Genomic DNA, 18,511 nt, shown 5'->3' with positions numbered 1-18,511 from the left:
AAAATAACATATTCAAATGAGAAAACTAAAGGCCGGTTCTATGTACAAAATAATGAAATAAAAAAAAATATGATATACAGCAATGTATGACAACCACTGAATTACAGGCTCCTGACTTGGGACAGGCACATGCAGAATGTGGCATGGATGAACTAGTTGTTGGCACCAAACCATTCCCCTAACCTCAGACAGTGGTGTAAAGAACAACAAAAGAACAAACTATAAAATCAATTGTATTTTTGCATCCCAACAATAAAAAAAAGAGACAAGAGTGCACACACTGAAATGTCTCGCCTTCTTTACTAATCATTGATATTATGTTGATAGTCCTAAGTATAAAGCTTTATTACAACTGTCACATAAACGTTACATTAACCAAGATAACTAAACTAAGACCAATGAACCATGAAAATGAGGTCAAGGTCAGATGAACCATGCCAAGCTGACATGTACAGCTAACAATGCTTCCATAAAACAAATATAATTGACCTAATACTTATAGTTTAAGAAAAATAGACCAAAACACAAAAACTTAACACTGAGCAATGAACCGTGAAAATGAGGTCAAGGTCAAATAAAACCTGCGTGACTAATATATAAATCATAAAATATTTCCATACACTAAATATAGTTGACCTATGGCCTATAGTATCAGATAAAAAGACCAAAACTGAAAAACTTAACTAATGACCACTGAATCATGAAAATGAGGTCAAGGTCAGATGACATCTGTCCGCTAGACATCTTCACCTTACAATCATTCCATACAACAAATATAGTAGACCTATTGCATGAAGTATGAGAAAAACAGACCAAAACACAAAAACTTAACTATAACCACTGAACCATGAAAATGAGGTCAAGGTTAGATGACACCTGCCAGTTGGACATGTACACCTTACAGTCTTTCCATACACCGAATATACTAGCCCTATTGCTTATAGTATCTGAGATATGGACTTGACCACCAAAACTTAACCTTGTTCACTGCGCCATGAAATGAGGTCGAGGTCAAGTGAAAACTGTCTGATGGGCATGAGGACCTTGCAAGGTACGCACATACCAAATATAGTTATCCTATTACTTATAATAAGAGAGAATTCAACATTACAAAAAATCTGAACTTTTTTTTCAAGTGGTCACTGAACCATGAAAATGAGGTCAAGGACATTGGACATGTGACTGACGGAAACTTCGTAACATGAGGCATCTATATACAAAGTATGAAGCATCCAGGTCTTCCACCTTCTAAAATATAAAGCTTTTAAGAAGTGAGCTAACACCGCCGCCGCCGCCGCCGGATCACTATCCCTATGTCGAGCTTTCTGCAACAAAAGTTGCAGGCTCGACAAAAAACTATCAAGTTGGCATGCATTTAGCAGACATTCAACATAATAATTCCCAAATGATGTACACAAATGGTAAGTTGCTTAAACATAGCTTAAGTGTTCAGGAAAAAATGCTGTGAACACATGGAAATTTTCTTCCATTCTTCCTTATATACACTCCTGTGTTACAGTTTTATCTTTGAAAACCAATGTTTTTTTTCTTTGAGATGGATAACAAAGGTTATCTCCCAATTTCAGGACCACATAGTTATTATAAATAAGTTTGAGTTATCTAACTTTAAAGAACAGTTTGTGTCATGATCTTAATGTGTAATCTACTCTTTTTAATCTGATGAAAATTCAACAATTGAAGAAATAAGTACAATGTAATTACATTTGTATTTGGTGAAAAAAAAGTTCATGTCGCCACACTGACTAAAATACTAAATCGAATATATGTGATAAGGCTATTTTATTAGTAAACACCATACATACAGGAAAGGATTTAAGATGTTTTGGGCCACTCTTCATAAAAGAATTGTAATATAATATCTCTAATTTTGTACAGATTTTTCTTTTTGTACATTAAATTTTGTGGAAAAAAAATTGCTCATGTATTTGTCACAGTTATTGCGAACCTGGACTTTCCCTGGAAACCTGCACACACTAATGTCTCATCTTCTTTGCTTATCATCGATATTATGTTGATTGTCCAAATATATAGCTTTACTACAACTATCACATAAACTTAACATGATCCAAGAAAATGAAGTCAAGGTCATTTAAACGAAACAAGAAATACATGTACACCCTACAATCAATCATGTTCAATACACTAAATAAAGTTGATCTATTGCTTAGAGTTCCTAAGAAATAGACTTAACCATGAAAACTAAACATTAGACCAATGAACCAGGAAAATCAGGTCAAGGTCAGATGAACCATGCCAGGCAGATGTGTACAGCTTACAATCCCTCTGCATATAACAAATATAGATGACCTATTGGTTATAATTAAAAAAAAACAACACCACCAAAACACAAAAAAACTTAAAACACTGAGCAATGAACCAGGAAAATGAGGTCAAGGTAATAAAATACCTGTGAGACTGACATGTACATCAAAATGTATTTCTAGCCACCAAATATAGTTGACCTATTGCATATAGTATTGGGAAAAAAGACCAAATTCAAACTTAAATTTAACCACTGAACCATGAAAATGAGGTCAAGGTCAGATGACACCTACTAGTTTGACATGTACACCTTACATGATCCATGAAATGAGGTAGATGTCAAGTGAAAACTGTCTGTCTGGCATGAGGACCTTGCACATACCAATAGTTATACTATTACTCATAATAAGAGAGAAATTTACATTACAAAAAAAATCATAATCACGGAACAATGAAAATGAGATCAATGATAATGAACATGTGACAGACTAAAACTTAAAACATAAGGCATCTATATATAAAGTATGAAGCAGCTAGGTCTTCCAATTTCTACAATATAATTTCAAGCTGTTAAGGAGCTAACTTACTCAATTGCCGCCGCCTAGTCACCACCCCCTATGTCAAGCTTTCTGCGACAAAATTTGCAGGCTTGACAAAAATAGTTTTTGGAGGGATCAATTTAGAAAATTATTAAGTTTCTTGAATCAAACAAAAGTTTTTAATACAGCTAAACAAATCTGCTTTTGAATAATTTATATAAAATCATAAATTAATATTTTTTCAACCATAAAATTATATCCAAATAGGGATCCTGGAATGGAAAAGTGGACAGATGCACCAACAGGAAAATAAAATTCCCCTTTCGTTATACAGGTTATCTTTTGAGCTTTCAATACATAACTCAATTGTGTTGTATCATCTAGACCGCTCTTTACAAATTATCTCCCTTGGATAGTTTTTTTGAAATTTTAGTTTCTGCATTTTTACTGGAAAATACAGTCTAAAACTTTACAGACATAACAAAGAAACATAATCTAATATTCAACATTATTTTCAACTTTAATCATAATTTTTTGGCTACATTTCTTTCATAGTATCAGTAAAATTTTGTCACAAAATTATATTTGATAGACATTCTATAATTTGGGGATCAGTCACTAGAAAAATTAAAATAGACTGTTTGGGATACCATAGACCAGATTGTATATCAATTTAAATTAGCCAAAAATCTCATTTTTCATAGAGCGAAACTATTTAAAAGTGCATTTGTTTTGATCAATCAATATAGGCAACATTTGCACAAAATGCAACTCTTTCAATGAGATCAATCGCCTAAACAATCAGGTATTCAAAAAAGTTTTTGCCTTTTATGTAAACGTTTACTTTTTCCCCCTAAAATCCAAAACAATCATTTTAGCACAGTAAATATATATCAAAATTGGAAATGTAAGCACATACAAAAAAAATCAGGGTGCACTTGACTAGTAATATGTCTTTTCTATGTTTATAATAGTGAACAAATAACTTATTATATAATAAAAATTCTTACCCTGTTGTTTATCTGTCTTTTGTGGAGATCTAGATGAGATTTCAACCTTTATCTTACTTCCAAAAACATTTTCACCTTCCATTCTGTTTCTTGCTCTGAAAACACATGCACACTTTTCATGATGTCAGGTAATAAAGAATAAGGTTCCATTTCATTGCCTCAGGGGCAAATCAATTTTCATTGGACAATATTTCAACACAGGGATTGGTGACAGTTGCTTATTTACATAACAATTATCATTTCATTATTTTAAAACATCTCACTATGAAATCTAATCAGTTTCATTAAATTAAAATTGATATTTTTGTGTATCTCAATAAATGAATAAAAAAATTACAAAAAAAAAAAAAAAAAACAAGATAATTTATAAGCTATAATTTTTAATCAATCTAAAAAAAAAAGTTTTTCTTGATTTTTTTTTGCATCAAATGTTTATCAACTTTGCCAATTCAACAATTCTACATGTAAATGTTCATTTTTAATAATTTCACAAACTTTCATTCTGGACAGACTCAATTACAGGAGCTACCTATTATATTTATTGATAATTTGTTCTCTATCCTGAACATGCCTGAAATATTTGCTGTTGGATGTTTTGCAAACAACAATCAATTAATGTTATATTAAAGTGACAAAATTTTGTAAACTAAATGCTTAGATTCTGACTCATCTCAATGAGATTTTTACAGAAAAAAACTTTTTATAAAAAGCATTTGAAATATACTGTAAGTGTGTTCAACAGCAAACCATAACATCGTAAGTTGCCTAGCAAACTTGAAAAATATCCTAATGATAAAAAGAATGTGCATTGTATCTAGCTTTCGTTCATAGAGTTGGATTATATAAGGTCTCTAAAAACAAACGCCACCCTTTAAAAATTTGTTGTTGGCTACCCATACTTCGCGGGTTCGGATGTATATAGGTTTGGGATTTTTTTTTTGCCAAAAACATTTTAAAGAGCAGGTAATAATGTATGAAAGAAAATTGAAACAATTAGTGTCATAGTCTTTTTTGGCGGGATAAGCTGATTTTTTAGGTGGGTAAGTAGCCTGAAGAAGGCAACATTACACAATTTAAATTTTCATTTAAAGTCCAAAAATCACATGTTATTCTATTTTATTGAAGTATTCTTCTAAAAATAAACAACAACAAAAGTTCTTGATTGATTAAAAAACTTCTCTGATAACCAAAAACAAAAATGTTTTAAAGGGGAGACAATTCAGATATAAGATATTTGATACAAAAGAATAAACAGTAGATGTTTAATTATCTACTTTAGCAAGAATTCAAAGTCAGAGATTTTTTTCATTTTTATTTTCTGTACAAGAAAAAAATCATCCAAAATGCACAGATAATATATTAGATTTACTTATTTTTTTTGTTCTTATCTGACTGAGTATCAGGATATCCTACCACAAAGTAGGTAACTTGTTGAAAAGATAATAATCCAGTGTCAAAATTCTATAATATGATAATGGTCTATTTGATGCATATATTATTCTATGGGAGATAACTCAAGAAAATTTTCAGAACATTTAGATAAAATTTTTCTAAACAATGATTATACTAATATAAAAATAAGGAGATATGGTATGATTGCCAATGAGACAACTATCCACCAGAGTTTTAACACCTAATGAATTTACTAAAAAAAATAAAGACTGCTACTGAATATTTTGGTCTTGGCTGTGAATATACTAAAATCATAGATATTATGGTCCGAGACCACAATTATTTCGTAGTGCATTTCTTTTAGAACATAAATGAAAATAAAAAAAATCCAACCTGCGCTTTCTCAAAGAAACTTTTACAGTGTGTTGTACTACTTTTGGGACAAATTATATCAAAATTATAGAAAACTTCATCGCCTCTAACTCAAAATATGGACAATTTTATGTTTAGGGCGTCTTGAAATCTTTTGACAACTTCCGAAGTACTGATTTTCAACCTTTTTCAGCTGGACCAAATCACTACTTTCCTTTAAAATTCTGGACCCAAATTTGTTTACAGTGTAATTTAACCCCCCTACTTGCAATTTGAGGCATTAAACATGGAGTAATAAATTTGGAAGGGGTATAAAAATTAATGACAAGTAACCAACTGTCAACACTAGGGACTATATTCATGAACAACGAAAATCAAGGGATGACAATTGTGGTCTCGGACCTAATAGGGTATGCGTATACTGCATTTAGATCTAAGAACTTCTGCTTATGGAACTAGCATCTTTGTAAGAATGGCCAACGTAGATACAAGTATCTTGTCTTAGGGAGGGATAAATCATACTTTGTAAAGAATCACTCTGATTCAAACAAAAAATTCTCTGAAACCGATATTATCAAGATGCTTGATTTCTTGATTGACAACATATTTGTAACGTTCGGAGGACGTGTTTTTCAACAGACTGTCGGCATCCCAATGGGAACAAACTGTGCCCCTCTACTTGCCGACTTGTTTCTTTATTATTATGAGGCTGACTTCATGCAGGAACTTCTTAGGAAGAAAGATAAGAAGTAAGCAATATCCTTTAACTCTACTTTCCGCTATATAGATGACGTTCTTTCACTAAACAATTCAAAATTTGGTGACTATGTGGAACGCATCTATCCCATCGAATTGGAGATAAAGGATACTACAGATACAGTGAAGTCGGCTTCATATCATGACTTACATCTAGAAATTGACAATGAGGGTCGGTTGAAAACAAAACTTTACGACAAAAGAGATGATTTCAGCTTTCCAATTGTGAACTTTCCATTTCTAAGTAGCAACATTCCAGCAGCACCTGCATACGGGGTATATATCTCCCAATTGATACGATATTCCCGTGCTTGCATTTCCTATCATGATTTTCTTGATAGAGGGTTACTGCTCACAAGGAAGCTATTAAACCAAGAGTTCCAAATGGTGAAGTTGAAATCATCCCTTCGTAAATTTTACGGACGCCATCAGGAGTTGGTTGACCGTTATAGAATAACCGTTTCACAAATGATATCGGATATGTTCCTTACGTCGTAACTACAATCCCCTTCCCTTTCATGAATGTGACCTACCAAATTAGACTATTTACCGGATTTGTAATCACATAAGCAACATGACGGGTGCCACATGTGGAGCAGGATCTGCTTACCCTTCCGGAGCACCTGAGATCACCCCTAGTTTTTGGTGGGGTTCGTGTTGTTTATTCTTTAGTTTTCTATGTTATGTTATGTGTACTATTGTTTTTCTGTTTGTCTTTTTTCATTTTTAGCCATGGCGTTGTCAGTTTGTTTTAGATTTATGAGTTTGACTGTCCCTTTGGTATCTTTCGTCCCTCTTTTGTAACAAGATATCTTCTTGGCTTGCCTGTGGTGCTCAACTGAATCAATGAGCATTTTCAAAGTTGAAGACAAGATTAATCTAATGACTAAGATCTTATACCACTGATCAATTTTAACTTTGCTTTATCTGTTAAAATATTCAAGATTAGAAATTTGAAAAGAAAGGTTATAAATATTTGCCTTTTAAAGGGTAATAAATCAATAGCCTGAATAGGAGTCAACAAACAATTTCGGCCATGTTGACATATTTTATAGATCTTGCCAATTAATTTTGCCATCTGCAGTTTCTACCTTCATTTATCTTAAATAGATCTCAGAATAATAGTCACAAATGCATAAAATTGGTCAAATTAAATCCTTCATGGCAATGAATCTTCTTTTTCTAAGCAATATAAATTTTGGACATGCTATTGACTATTGTATTTGTAGATCTTGAGTTGCTGTTCATTTTGACATATAAAGTTCCTTTCTTCATTTTATAAATTTCAAGATAAATGCAAAAAAGTTTTATGCAAATTTGTTCTAGTCTTTTTGAGTTAATGTCCAACATGTAGATGACAGACCGATGGCCAGCTGGACAGACGAAAAACAGTGTACCATAACACGTCCCGTAAACAGGCATATAAAAATTAATTTTGCAATGCATCACCACACACTTATGTGAAAAAAACACATAAAGGAATCAAAATTTGTCAACCTTTTTGAACATATCTAGCATGTCTACTAGCAATAGAGTTGTCTGACAAATGAATTCAATCAATTCAATGTTTACAGTATATAAGACTAAGAAATAATGTTAACTTAACAATTATTGTATGTTAATAAACAGAACAACTTCTGATTTGATTATATTTTACTTGTCATGTTGGAAAACTAAAATTTAGATTCAACTTGTCCAACACCTACTTTAACTTGTCTTGGACAATCAGACTATTGGACAAACAGTAATGTTGAGCCCTAAACTAGAGGCTCTCAAGAGCCTGTGTCGCTCACCTGTTACTGTATTTACTGATGTCAGCCATCTTGGTTGGCAGGCAGGGTCATTAGACACTTTTTAAAAATAGATACACTTGTAATGATTGTGGCCAAGTTTGGTTAAATTTGGCCCATAGTTTTAGAAAAGAAGATTTTTGTACAAGTTACAAAAATGACGAAAAGTTGTTTAATATTGACTATGAAGGACAATAACTCCTTAAGGAGTTCTCTGACAATTTTAGTCATGTTGACTTATTTGAAGATCTTACTTTGCTGAACATTATTGCTGTTTACAGTTTATCTCTATCTATAATAAAATTCAAGATAATAACCAAAAACTGCAAAATTTCCTTAAAATTACCAATTCAGGGGCAGCAACCCAAACCATCTGAAAATTTCAGGGCAGATAGATCTTGACCTGATAAACAATTAAACTCTGTCAGATTTGGTCTAAATGCTTTGGTTTTTGAGTTATAAGTCAAAAACTGCATTTTACCTCTATGTTCTATTTTTAGCCATGGCGGCCATTTTTGTTGGATGGCCGGGTCATCGGACATATTTTTTAAACTAGATACCCCAAAGATGATTGTTGCCAAGTTTGGTTAAATTTGGCCCAGTAGTTTCAGAGGAGAAGATTTTGTAAAAGATTACTAAGATTTACGAAAAATGGTTAAAAAATGACTATAAAGGGCAATAACTCCTAAAGGGGTCAACTGACCATTTCAGTCATGTTGAGTTATTTGTAAATCTTACTTTGCTGAACATTATTGCTGTTTACAGTTTATCTCTATCTATAATAATATTCAAGATAATAACCAAAAACAGCAAAATTTCCTTAAAATTACCAATTCAGGCGCAGCAACCCAACAACGGGTTGTCCAACTCATCTGAAAATTTCAGGGCAGATAGATCTTGACCTGAATAACAATTTTACCCTGTGTCAGATTTGCTCAAAATGCTTTGGTTTTTAAGTTATAAACCAAAAACTGCATTTTACCCCTGTGTTCTATTTTTAGCCATGGCAGCCATCTTGGTTTGATGGCCAGGTCATCTAAAAACTAGATACCCCAAGGATGATTGTAGCCAAGTTTGGTTAAATTTGGCCAAGTAGTTTCAGAGGAGAAGATTTTTGTAAAAGTTTACGGAGGACGGACGCCAAGTAATGAGAAAATCTCACTTGACCTTTCAGGTCAGGTGAGCTAAAAATATACTTTTATTAATCTCTTGAAGTCCTATAACTCTAGAATAACAAATCATTGAATTTTCAAAATCCAAATATTTGTTTTCTTTTCACCAGTAAATCAGTCTAAGCATACTTAAGTTTGGTGCATGTGTAAAATTCTTGAATTTTACAGTTTGATACAACTTTAAGTTTTCAAAATCAATATTGAACTTTAGCAACTTTATAATTAAAAGCAAGAAGGTGTGTCCATCGGCATAATAGGAAACCATGCTATGCTCACACTATCGAATTTTAATTGAACTGTAAAATCTTGGTAAAAAATCTAATTTTGAATATATCTTAAAATAAATCACATCACAATGAATATGTGTTTTTAAAAGTTTCAAGTTCATGTGACCACAACTTTATTGATAAAGCAAGTCTTGGTTATAAAAGAAAGAATTTGATAATTTTAAAGGGGAATGGGTAGGGGCCAGGAAAATCGACAAATACATGCAATACAGTCTTACATCAATTCATGTCTAGATTAAAAATTCCTCTAAAGAATGTATGATATGCTGTGAAAAAGATCCTGGACACATACACTGATTACTACAATGACTTGATCTGCCATTTGAAAGAAAATAACAAATGTAAAACAATTGCATAAAACTATTACCTGTTGGCATCTGTAAAACTTTGAAATCTAACAACAGAAACATCTTCCTTCACACATATCACTTTTCCTCCACAATTAGTTGACAGCTGTTTAAACCGATTCTGCAATCTCTTCTTCTTTATCTTTGGACCATATCCTCTGATCTCTAAATCAGTAGGTTCATCTTTCTAAAAAAAAAAAAAATAAATAAATTGTAACGGATTTTTTCATTAGTGTTTTCTGTCTATTTTAAGTCTCAAATCAAGTTAAGATTGACAAAGATCCATGGAGACAGAATAAGTAATATGTTCTTGTAGACGTAAATTTGAGAGATTTTAAGTTTATTTTCAATGTTTGAATTATCTCCCTTATGCTTCTTCAAAAGTTTACCTTAAACAAGTAATTTTGTATACAACCCATTTAATTCTCATCTTATGGTAAGTGAAAACATCTCTCAAACTTTTTATTTATGGTTTGCTACTATTTTGTTATTTATCTGAACCAAGATATTTAAAAGTAACTGTATGAGTGCATCAAATTATGGATTTTATCATTTTCTGTAACCTAACACCATGACACAATATCGAAAACAAAGGCATAACATGCTACAATATCAACACTTAATAATGATATTATGATGTTTTCATTTTAAAACTCCATATTAAAAATTCAATTCCTTTAAAGGATACCAGAACAATATTATAAGATACAAGCATTATTCTCAGAGCACAATTTTTCTACTTAAGGTGGTAGACGTTGGTTCAGGGAGATAACTCTTTAAATCAGTTATGTGTTTGTTAAAGTCAAGTTTCATCAATGTTTTTTAAGCATTTACCTGAAACAGATTGGAAATAATCTATGTAACCTAGAAGCTTAGAATATATTTATGAAAATGGTTGACACAAACGTACTGATGATTTTAAGAGTTATTTCCCTTAACCTAGGTCTACCTCCTTAAGGTGGTACCTAACACTACAGGGAGATAACTCTGTGAAGTCAGCTAAACGTTTTAATTATGTTGTGTTGTAAAAGGAATATTAAGCTTCTCAATGATCAAAACTGGTGTTTGACAAATTGCTATATAACCAGTGTAATTTTTCTGACAAAACGGTTAGTTCAAAATTTTAAAAAATTTTATATTTTTGTTAAAGTGTCAAAGTAAATGCTTTGACAAAATTTTATGAAAATTAAACGAGCCAAATTAATTTTAGTGAAAGTGTTGGATACCACCTTAAAGTGATTGAACAAGATATAGTCTATAGAACCAATACCATGTCTAATAACCACATCACAATGCATTCCAGTTAGAAAATTCTTTAAAAATCAACATTCAAAACATGGACTTTAACTTTGACCAAACTTTTCTTGTTATGTATTTTATGTGGATACATACCAAGTCAACAGATTTCTCACACTGCTGCATCTTCCTGGTAAGGTCATCATATAGGACAGTTCTGTTGGCACATGCTGTCAGAGAATTGTGCACTTCTTTGTTGTGTACTAATATAACATTTAAATTCTTCCTGTGTCTTAAATCTGACAAATCTGAGGAAAAATTCACATCACCTGCACAAATAAGATATAATACTATAGTGGTCATCAGACAACATCTGGACATTGTGTGATATTCTAGAATATGTTTTTGCATTATGAATTTCCCCACTAATTTCTGCCATGAGTACTTTGTGGAAGGTAACAGGGAGCATCAAGACGAGTTTAGACTCCTGAAGGAAATTGAAACAAGACAGCAATTGAAATAAAAGATTTAATTTTGTGTCTATAAAAAGCAACAACAAATAAAGATTACATAGTTGTCCTAATAAACTCAAGCCTTTATATGTATTTAATAAATTCATAATTCATTTGTTATACCTTACACTATTTAACTTGAGCATGTTGAGGTCTTTATATAATTCAAATAATATTTGACAGTGAATAAAAGAGTAAAAGATAAACTGATTTTTTTACAACAGATTTTAAGTGTTTTCCCACAAGCATAAAAAAATGTCAGTTATTTATCATTAGAATCCCTTATAGTTATTATCGAGGTACAATGAGCAAAAAATGACATTCAAATGATTCCACCAAATAATTATCTTTAATTGCAAGTGCAACAAATGGTAAACAAATTAAAAACAAAAGCAAATAAACATGTTGAACAGATTCAGAAATTTCTTACTTGACAGAAGTAAAACTGTTGCTGGACTGGAATAAACATCTGCAAATCTTCTGAGACTTTGTTTTAACTTGTCATCTGCAGCATTCTTGCTCGTAGCATTTACATGAACCACGGTCACCTAAAATACATTCTTTAATTGATATTCAATCTGAAACAAACTATTCTTATACTGATCGTTGCAGAAATTTTTAATTTTTTTTCATGCGTTAGTTGGGCATGTTGTGGCTGAAATTGACATTTGGCAGCATGACTCATGAGTATGAACTAAGAAAACAAGAAACAAAAGAGAAAACAGTGAGCAGTAAATAAACAGTGATAAGGCTTATTCATATAACAACAGCCAAAAGCTCATATATATTTATAGATTGAAAATTACCCATAGATTCCTTATAATTTTTGGTTTGTTATGTTGATGGGTTTCTATCTCTATTGATTTATACTTCACATCTCATTTTATTCATAATTAAGTACAAGGTACCAAAGATAATCTTCTTTTTGTTTACCAACCTGAGCAGCATTTAATTCTTGTATAACATCTTTCCTCTCTTTAACTGTATCACACACACACACAAACTCAGCTTCTTTGTGTCCATCAAAGAATGTATGTCTAATTGTCTGTACAATGCGAAAAGCAGACTTCTTCTTTGGTATACTTATATTCTCTATATCCCAGAATACTCCAATTGGTATCAATCCATCACACATAATACTCAACCAATACTCTCATCTATAAAGAATTGAATGAAGCATATTAAGAGCCATTTACTCTTCTTTATGGTGAATTCATTCATTTTTGTAGGTATCAATGTTTGTGAATTTAAGAAAAAATGTTTTTCCATGGATAATTGATTTTGCAGTTTTGTCAAAGTCAGAATACTAGCGGAATAGCCTATAGAAAAGTGCATTTTGCCAAGCATTGAAATTTGAGGTTAACCTCTATCAATAAAAAAGTAATATGAATCCACAGTAATTACTTATAGAACTCTGCACCTTGAATTTCAATGTTTATAATTTCCAAAAAAAGGAGTAGGTCCGGTAAGGGTCGATTTCGGCCTCAAATTTCAGGTTTATCTAACAAAAGTTTTTGGACACTTTTTAAACACTTAAGTGTCTCTTTCAATTGATTTAATTAGTTTTTCTGAAAGAGTATAACTTATTTAGTCATTAAAAACGCTCCGATTCAAGCTTAAATATGAAAAATCTCTCAAATATGCCAAAAAACGTCACTTTTTAGATGGTTTTTGTCAAAAATGAAAGTGGCCGCATCCGTGTTCATCCTCAACCTTTATATATGTTATGTATTATCATCAAATACAACTTACGTTTCAATATTATGAATGAACACGAATGCGGCCACTTTCATTTGAGATGGAAACCTTCTAAAATTCAACTAAAATGCTAAAATTGTGAAGATTTCAGTAATTTAGCATGACTAAATTACCGTCACTAAATGATGCTAGTACCCGATATATGTACATTGTATTGCCAAAAGAAGCCTATATTTATGTAGCAGAAGCATTCTACTTTCCAATAAAAAGCTAAAAGATTACAATTTCACAATTTTGTAAAACTGCTACATTTTGGGGCCAAAAAGGGGTCTACCTGAACCTACTCCTTTGGTAACTAACTCAAAGACTTCAAAATTGTGAATTCCTAGCACAATTCTTCCAAAATATTTTGTCTTAAAGTCAATACTTGGCTTAAATCAGTGTCAGACATACATGTAAGCTATAACCCTAGGAAAACAAGGTTTCTTCATATTTTGTTCAGTATATGAATTAGTATATTCAATTTTAATAAAAACAAGAGTATTGTCATTGTGAAAGATGTCAAAGTCTTTAATTCCTTGAAAGCTTTCTTTTAGAGGTTATTTTTTCTGTCGGTTTTTAGTTTCCCTAAGGTTTGGTTTACCAATTGTGTCATTTTTTCCCCCAAATATATGGAGTAATTCATGTTTTAGATTTTAACGAGAGAAATTTATGTATTACTGAAAAATTATTACACCAGGGTTTTCGATATCACAAACTAGTCAAAACATTTACTAAATTTTATCATCGGTATAAGGACATCATTCGTAAATATAGCTCAACATGCAGACTTCTTATACGTTCAGGTATTTCACATCCAATTTTTTATGGAAATATTCTTTATAAAGTACAAAGGTGTCAGTATTTGTAACAAAAAATTTGTTCCGGCGTGACATTTGTTCCCCTGGAACAAATTTCATAGGAAATATGTTCCACCGGAACTTATGTCAAAGAAAATATGTTCCAGCACTATAAAATTTGTTCCGGAACTAATATTTTAACCAAGTGTGAAAAAAGTACCGGAACAAAAATCACAACACCATGAGTTTTGTTCCAATATTAAAATTTTAAAAAAAAGTGAAATAAGTTCTTGTGATATTAGCTTTGAACGAAGGTATTTTATAGAAATCAATGAAAATGTTCTGCTCGAAACTATTTCACAGAAAATAAGTACTGTGCTTGCATGGGGTACATTTGCAATTGAAGGCATGACTGTAGGATGAAGAAATAAAAGCGATGATAATGTATCCTAATTCATATCTATGTTTTATCGTTTACAATGTATGTCATGGGTATTTGTCCTTTTTAAAAAAATGTTCATCTTTAACTATAATACCTTTTTTTTTCGGAATGACTTTTATTATTATTTCTTATTCTACTCTTTCCTGGTTCATAAGTGTCATTTCTAGTATTATTGATTGAGTATGTTATTAAACTTTTGCTTTACTCCACATGATCCAAATTGGATGTTTACACTTTTTATTTATTACATTATCAATATAATACATGTTTTTTATAATGACTTTAAACTCACTGATGACAAGTGCTCAGTATATAAGATAACTTGTTTAACCAGTGGAACATATTTCACAGACAAGGAACTTATTTCACCAGGTGAGGAACAAATCTCATAAATCCAGAACTTATTTCATCAGGTAAGGAACAAATCTCACAAACATGGAACTTATTTCACTAGATGAGGAACAAATTTTACCAACCCAGAACTTATTTCACCAGGTAAAGTGTGGAACTTATTTCATAGAGATGGAACAAATTATATAGAAATTGTCTGTAAAAAAAGTTCTCCCAGAACATATTTCCTGTGAAATTAGTTCCACTGGAACTTTTTTCACAGGAACAAATTTTGGCTCACATATTCACCTCAAAAACTAACAAAACCTTTGAATAGACTTATTAAGAAGGGATATAGTTACGAGACTGTTGTCAGGTCATTAAAGATTGCATATTTTGGCGTTAATATTGATTCACTTATAGGGTCTTTGCATCGGAACTAAACACATCTATTCAAAAACCAGTTGTTGGCATGACACAGGTTATGTTCTTCTCATATATGTTATGATGGTATGATACTAAACCCCTAACAGGAAGGATTGTGCCAGATGTTCATATGATGAAATCATAATCTTTCAGTCAGTTTAATTGAAGTCTGGAGCTGGCATGTCAGTTAACTGCTAGTAGTCTGTTGTTAGGCCATAATAAATAATAGGTTTGTTTGCCCAAACGCTACCTACCCAGAAAAAAGCTGCCTACTCAAATTCTTTTATTGTCCTGATTTGAAGAAGTTTTTTTTAATCAAATAGGCATGAAGACTAATAAACATCTGATACTTCAATTTCTTTTAGAAAAAAAAAAAAAAAATGCCTACCTACCTACCCACTGTCTCAACCTTTGGGTAGGGTTTGGGCAAACCAAAATATTTTTAAGTGTGGCCTTATTTATGTATTATTGTCATTTTATTTATTTTCTTTGGTTACATCTTCTGACATCAGACTCGGACTTCTCTTGAACTGAATTTTAATGTGCGTATTGTTATGCGTTTACTTTTCTACATTGGCTAGAGGTATAGGGGAGGGTTGAGATCTCACAAACATGTTTAACCCCGCCGCATTTTTGCGCCTGTCCCAAGTCAAGAGCCTCTGGCCTTTGTTAGTCTTGTATTATTTTAATTTTAGTTTCTTGTGTACAATTTGGAAATTGGCGTTCATTATCACTGAACTAGTATATATTTGTTTAGGGGCCAGTTGAAGGACGCCTCCGGGTGCGGGAATTTCTCGCTACATTGAAGACCTGTTGGTGACCTTCTGCTGTTGTTTTTTTCTATGGTCGGGTTGTTGTCTCTTTGGCACATTCCCCATTTCCATTCTCAATTTTATTAAAAATTTATATAATATATTGCATTTTGGGAACTAAAAATATGCAAATGACATGATTTCAAATTTGTTTTTCATCAGTATTAATGACTACATGCTCTAGGAATGTGAAAACTTCAATTCCTATATATTCTTATGAATAGTCTTTACAAAGTGGGCTTAGTACTGCATTTTGTGAGCTACTGTTTGGAGTTTGATGTTCTTTTTTTTTACTCTGAGGAAACATGAGTCAAAGTTATGTTTAAAATCAAAAAAGGAAATCAGTTGTCCTCTCATGCTGGCACATTTTTTCTTTGCTGTAAGGTTGTTTTTCATTTTGCTTCTCATAAAGAAGTTTGTTTCCAATTTGTATGAATGCATGATGATCTTGGATCTCCAAAAGAGAAAATAAAAATGCCTGGTCAATATTTACAGTTGTCTACGACACCTGACCATTATAGGAAGATGATGATGAAGAGTAAAACAATCAAGAACTCCATGTGTGGCAAGAAGATTGAATTCTTGACACTTTTGCACCTGGTATATAGTCAAATCAGCAACAGATTAATTCCACACATCAAGTTTTTTTATTTCAGAACCCATTGTTTCAATACAAGATACAAAACAGCTTTGCGAGTAAACTACTCTATTTTTTTTTCATCTTGTTTATTATTTTCACAAATATATATACACAGTACACTTATACTTCATATAAAAAATACATTAAACTTTGTATAAAAGTAACACCTAACATCCATGCATTTCAATATCCATCAGAATTCCTATAGAAAAAAAAATCTTACAGGGTAGACTCTGTATGCGTACTATTACTTTTACTTAATGTGACTTGGATGGAGAGTAACATCTCAGATGGCACTCATATCTCATCTTCTTAACTATTATAGTATTTTATTGTAACTATTAAAATAATGATATAATGATGCTAGTACCAATATATCCATTCACCAATATTCATTTAGGCCACATTCACCCTGGCCATACTACCAGTTCATGGATTGCTGTTATTTTTTTTTTATTTAATTATACAGAATAAAAATGTCAAACGGGGAATGTCCAACATTTCATCAAGAGACAACAAATTTAAAGAGCAGAAAACAGGCCAAGTACTCAAATGGGTCTTCAATGCAGTGAGAAATCTGGCATCCTGAGGTGGGCTTCAGTTGTCCCCTTAAATATATCTTAATCAATCACCAATATCAAAGTCAAACCATTTAATGCACCTTATCACTATTTGTCTCCCATTACTGGACAAATGCTGGACATCACATACATTGACATATGTTCCTGTAAAATTTTGATATCATAATACTAGAAAATATCTTATTAAGTTATTGTTGTATGACATCAAAAGTTCAAGGGGAACAGATTTCCAAATAGCGATAAGGTACATATATCATGAGAAATTCTTGTAAACCTATACTAACATGACTAAAAGTCTATAATGCAAAAAGTGATTAATGTGTTATTGTGTTTGAGAGTTCACAAGAGTTCAATACTTATTTTTACAAGGGTAGTAATGCCCTTCATCGTCAGGCGTCAAACGGTCATTTTCGACTACCATAAGGCATTAGCGTCAAATTGATTAAAATTTTATCGTGATTCGTCAAAATATCCTTACCGTGATTCGTCAGAGGTCACAATAATTATCATTACCGTTAATTTTGGAAAAAATTAAACGTGATTCTTCAAAATCAATCGGTGTCTAAAAGAAAGTGCACATTCTACCGACATGCACCAATAATTACCGTTAACGTCATTTGGCAAGAAATGTTACCGTTATTTGTCACATGAAGGTACCCCCATTAGGCACTACCACCCTCTTGTACATCTATAGATTCTAATTTTCATGTCATAATTTCTTTTTTTGAAATCTATAATGCTTTTTTAATATTAAATAAAACAAATTTTATAACTTTCAGGGACTAGCATCCCATACAATTTCAATCCAAAGGCAAAGAGAACTTTAAATGCATTTCAAACTTTTAGTGCTGTGAGAAGAAGAAAAAAAGGAATGCCTTCATTCTTATCTGATAAAGTGATGTGAATTTTTTAAATCTTTAGTACTTTACATATGAAATGTTGACTCTTGAAATAACTTTTCACTGGATATTTTGTTTTCGTCTGCTTCGGACACAAACTTCCGGATCATCCGATGTTCGATTCGTGTTTTAATTTTATATAGCCCAC

The 18,511-nt window shown here is 31.8% G+C and overlaps 1 protein-coding gene across 2 annotated transcripts in view; it reads right to left on the bottom strand.

The window, feature by feature from the left end:
* The window catches only part of LOC143045489 (meiosis regulator and mRNA stability factor 1-like), a 52,591-nt gene extending 34,131 nt beyond the window's left edge, over positions 1-18,460 (bottom strand). The window contains exons 1-6 of one of the 2 annotated variants that reach the window (XM_076218031.1): positions 18,394-18,460; positions 12,634-12,853; positions 12,127-12,244; positions 11,341-11,513; positions 9,969-10,135; positions 3,833-3,927 (exon numbers count right to left, since the gene is read on the bottom strand). In XM_076218031.1, coding sequence (XP_076074146.1) covers positions 3,833-3,927; positions 9,969-10,135; positions 11,341-11,513; positions 12,127-12,244; positions 12,634-12,831 — 751 coding nt within the window. In that variant the 5' untranslated portion in view covers positions 12,832-12,853; positions 18,394-18,460. Of the gene's footprint in view, positions 1-3,832; positions 3,928-9,968; positions 10,136-11,340; positions 11,514-12,126; positions 12,245-12,633; positions 12,854-18,388 lie in introns of both variants that reach the window. The other variant, XM_076218030.1, reaches the window with a different exon arrangement.
* Between the last annotated feature and the right edge of the window lie 51 nt (positions 18,461-18,511).

The sequence above is a fragment of the Mytilus galloprovincialis genome, chromosome 9 (assembly GCF_965363235.1).
Source record: "Mytilus galloprovincialis chromosome 9, xbMytGall1.hap1.1, whole genome shotgun sequence".
In the NCBI taxonomy this organism is placed as follows: domain Eukaryota; kingdom Metazoa; phylum Mollusca; class Bivalvia; order Mytilida; family Mytilidae; genus Mytilus; species Mytilus galloprovincialis.
Note: the sequence above shows the minus strand (reverse complement) of the source record. Positions and strands in the feature narration are given on the sequence as shown.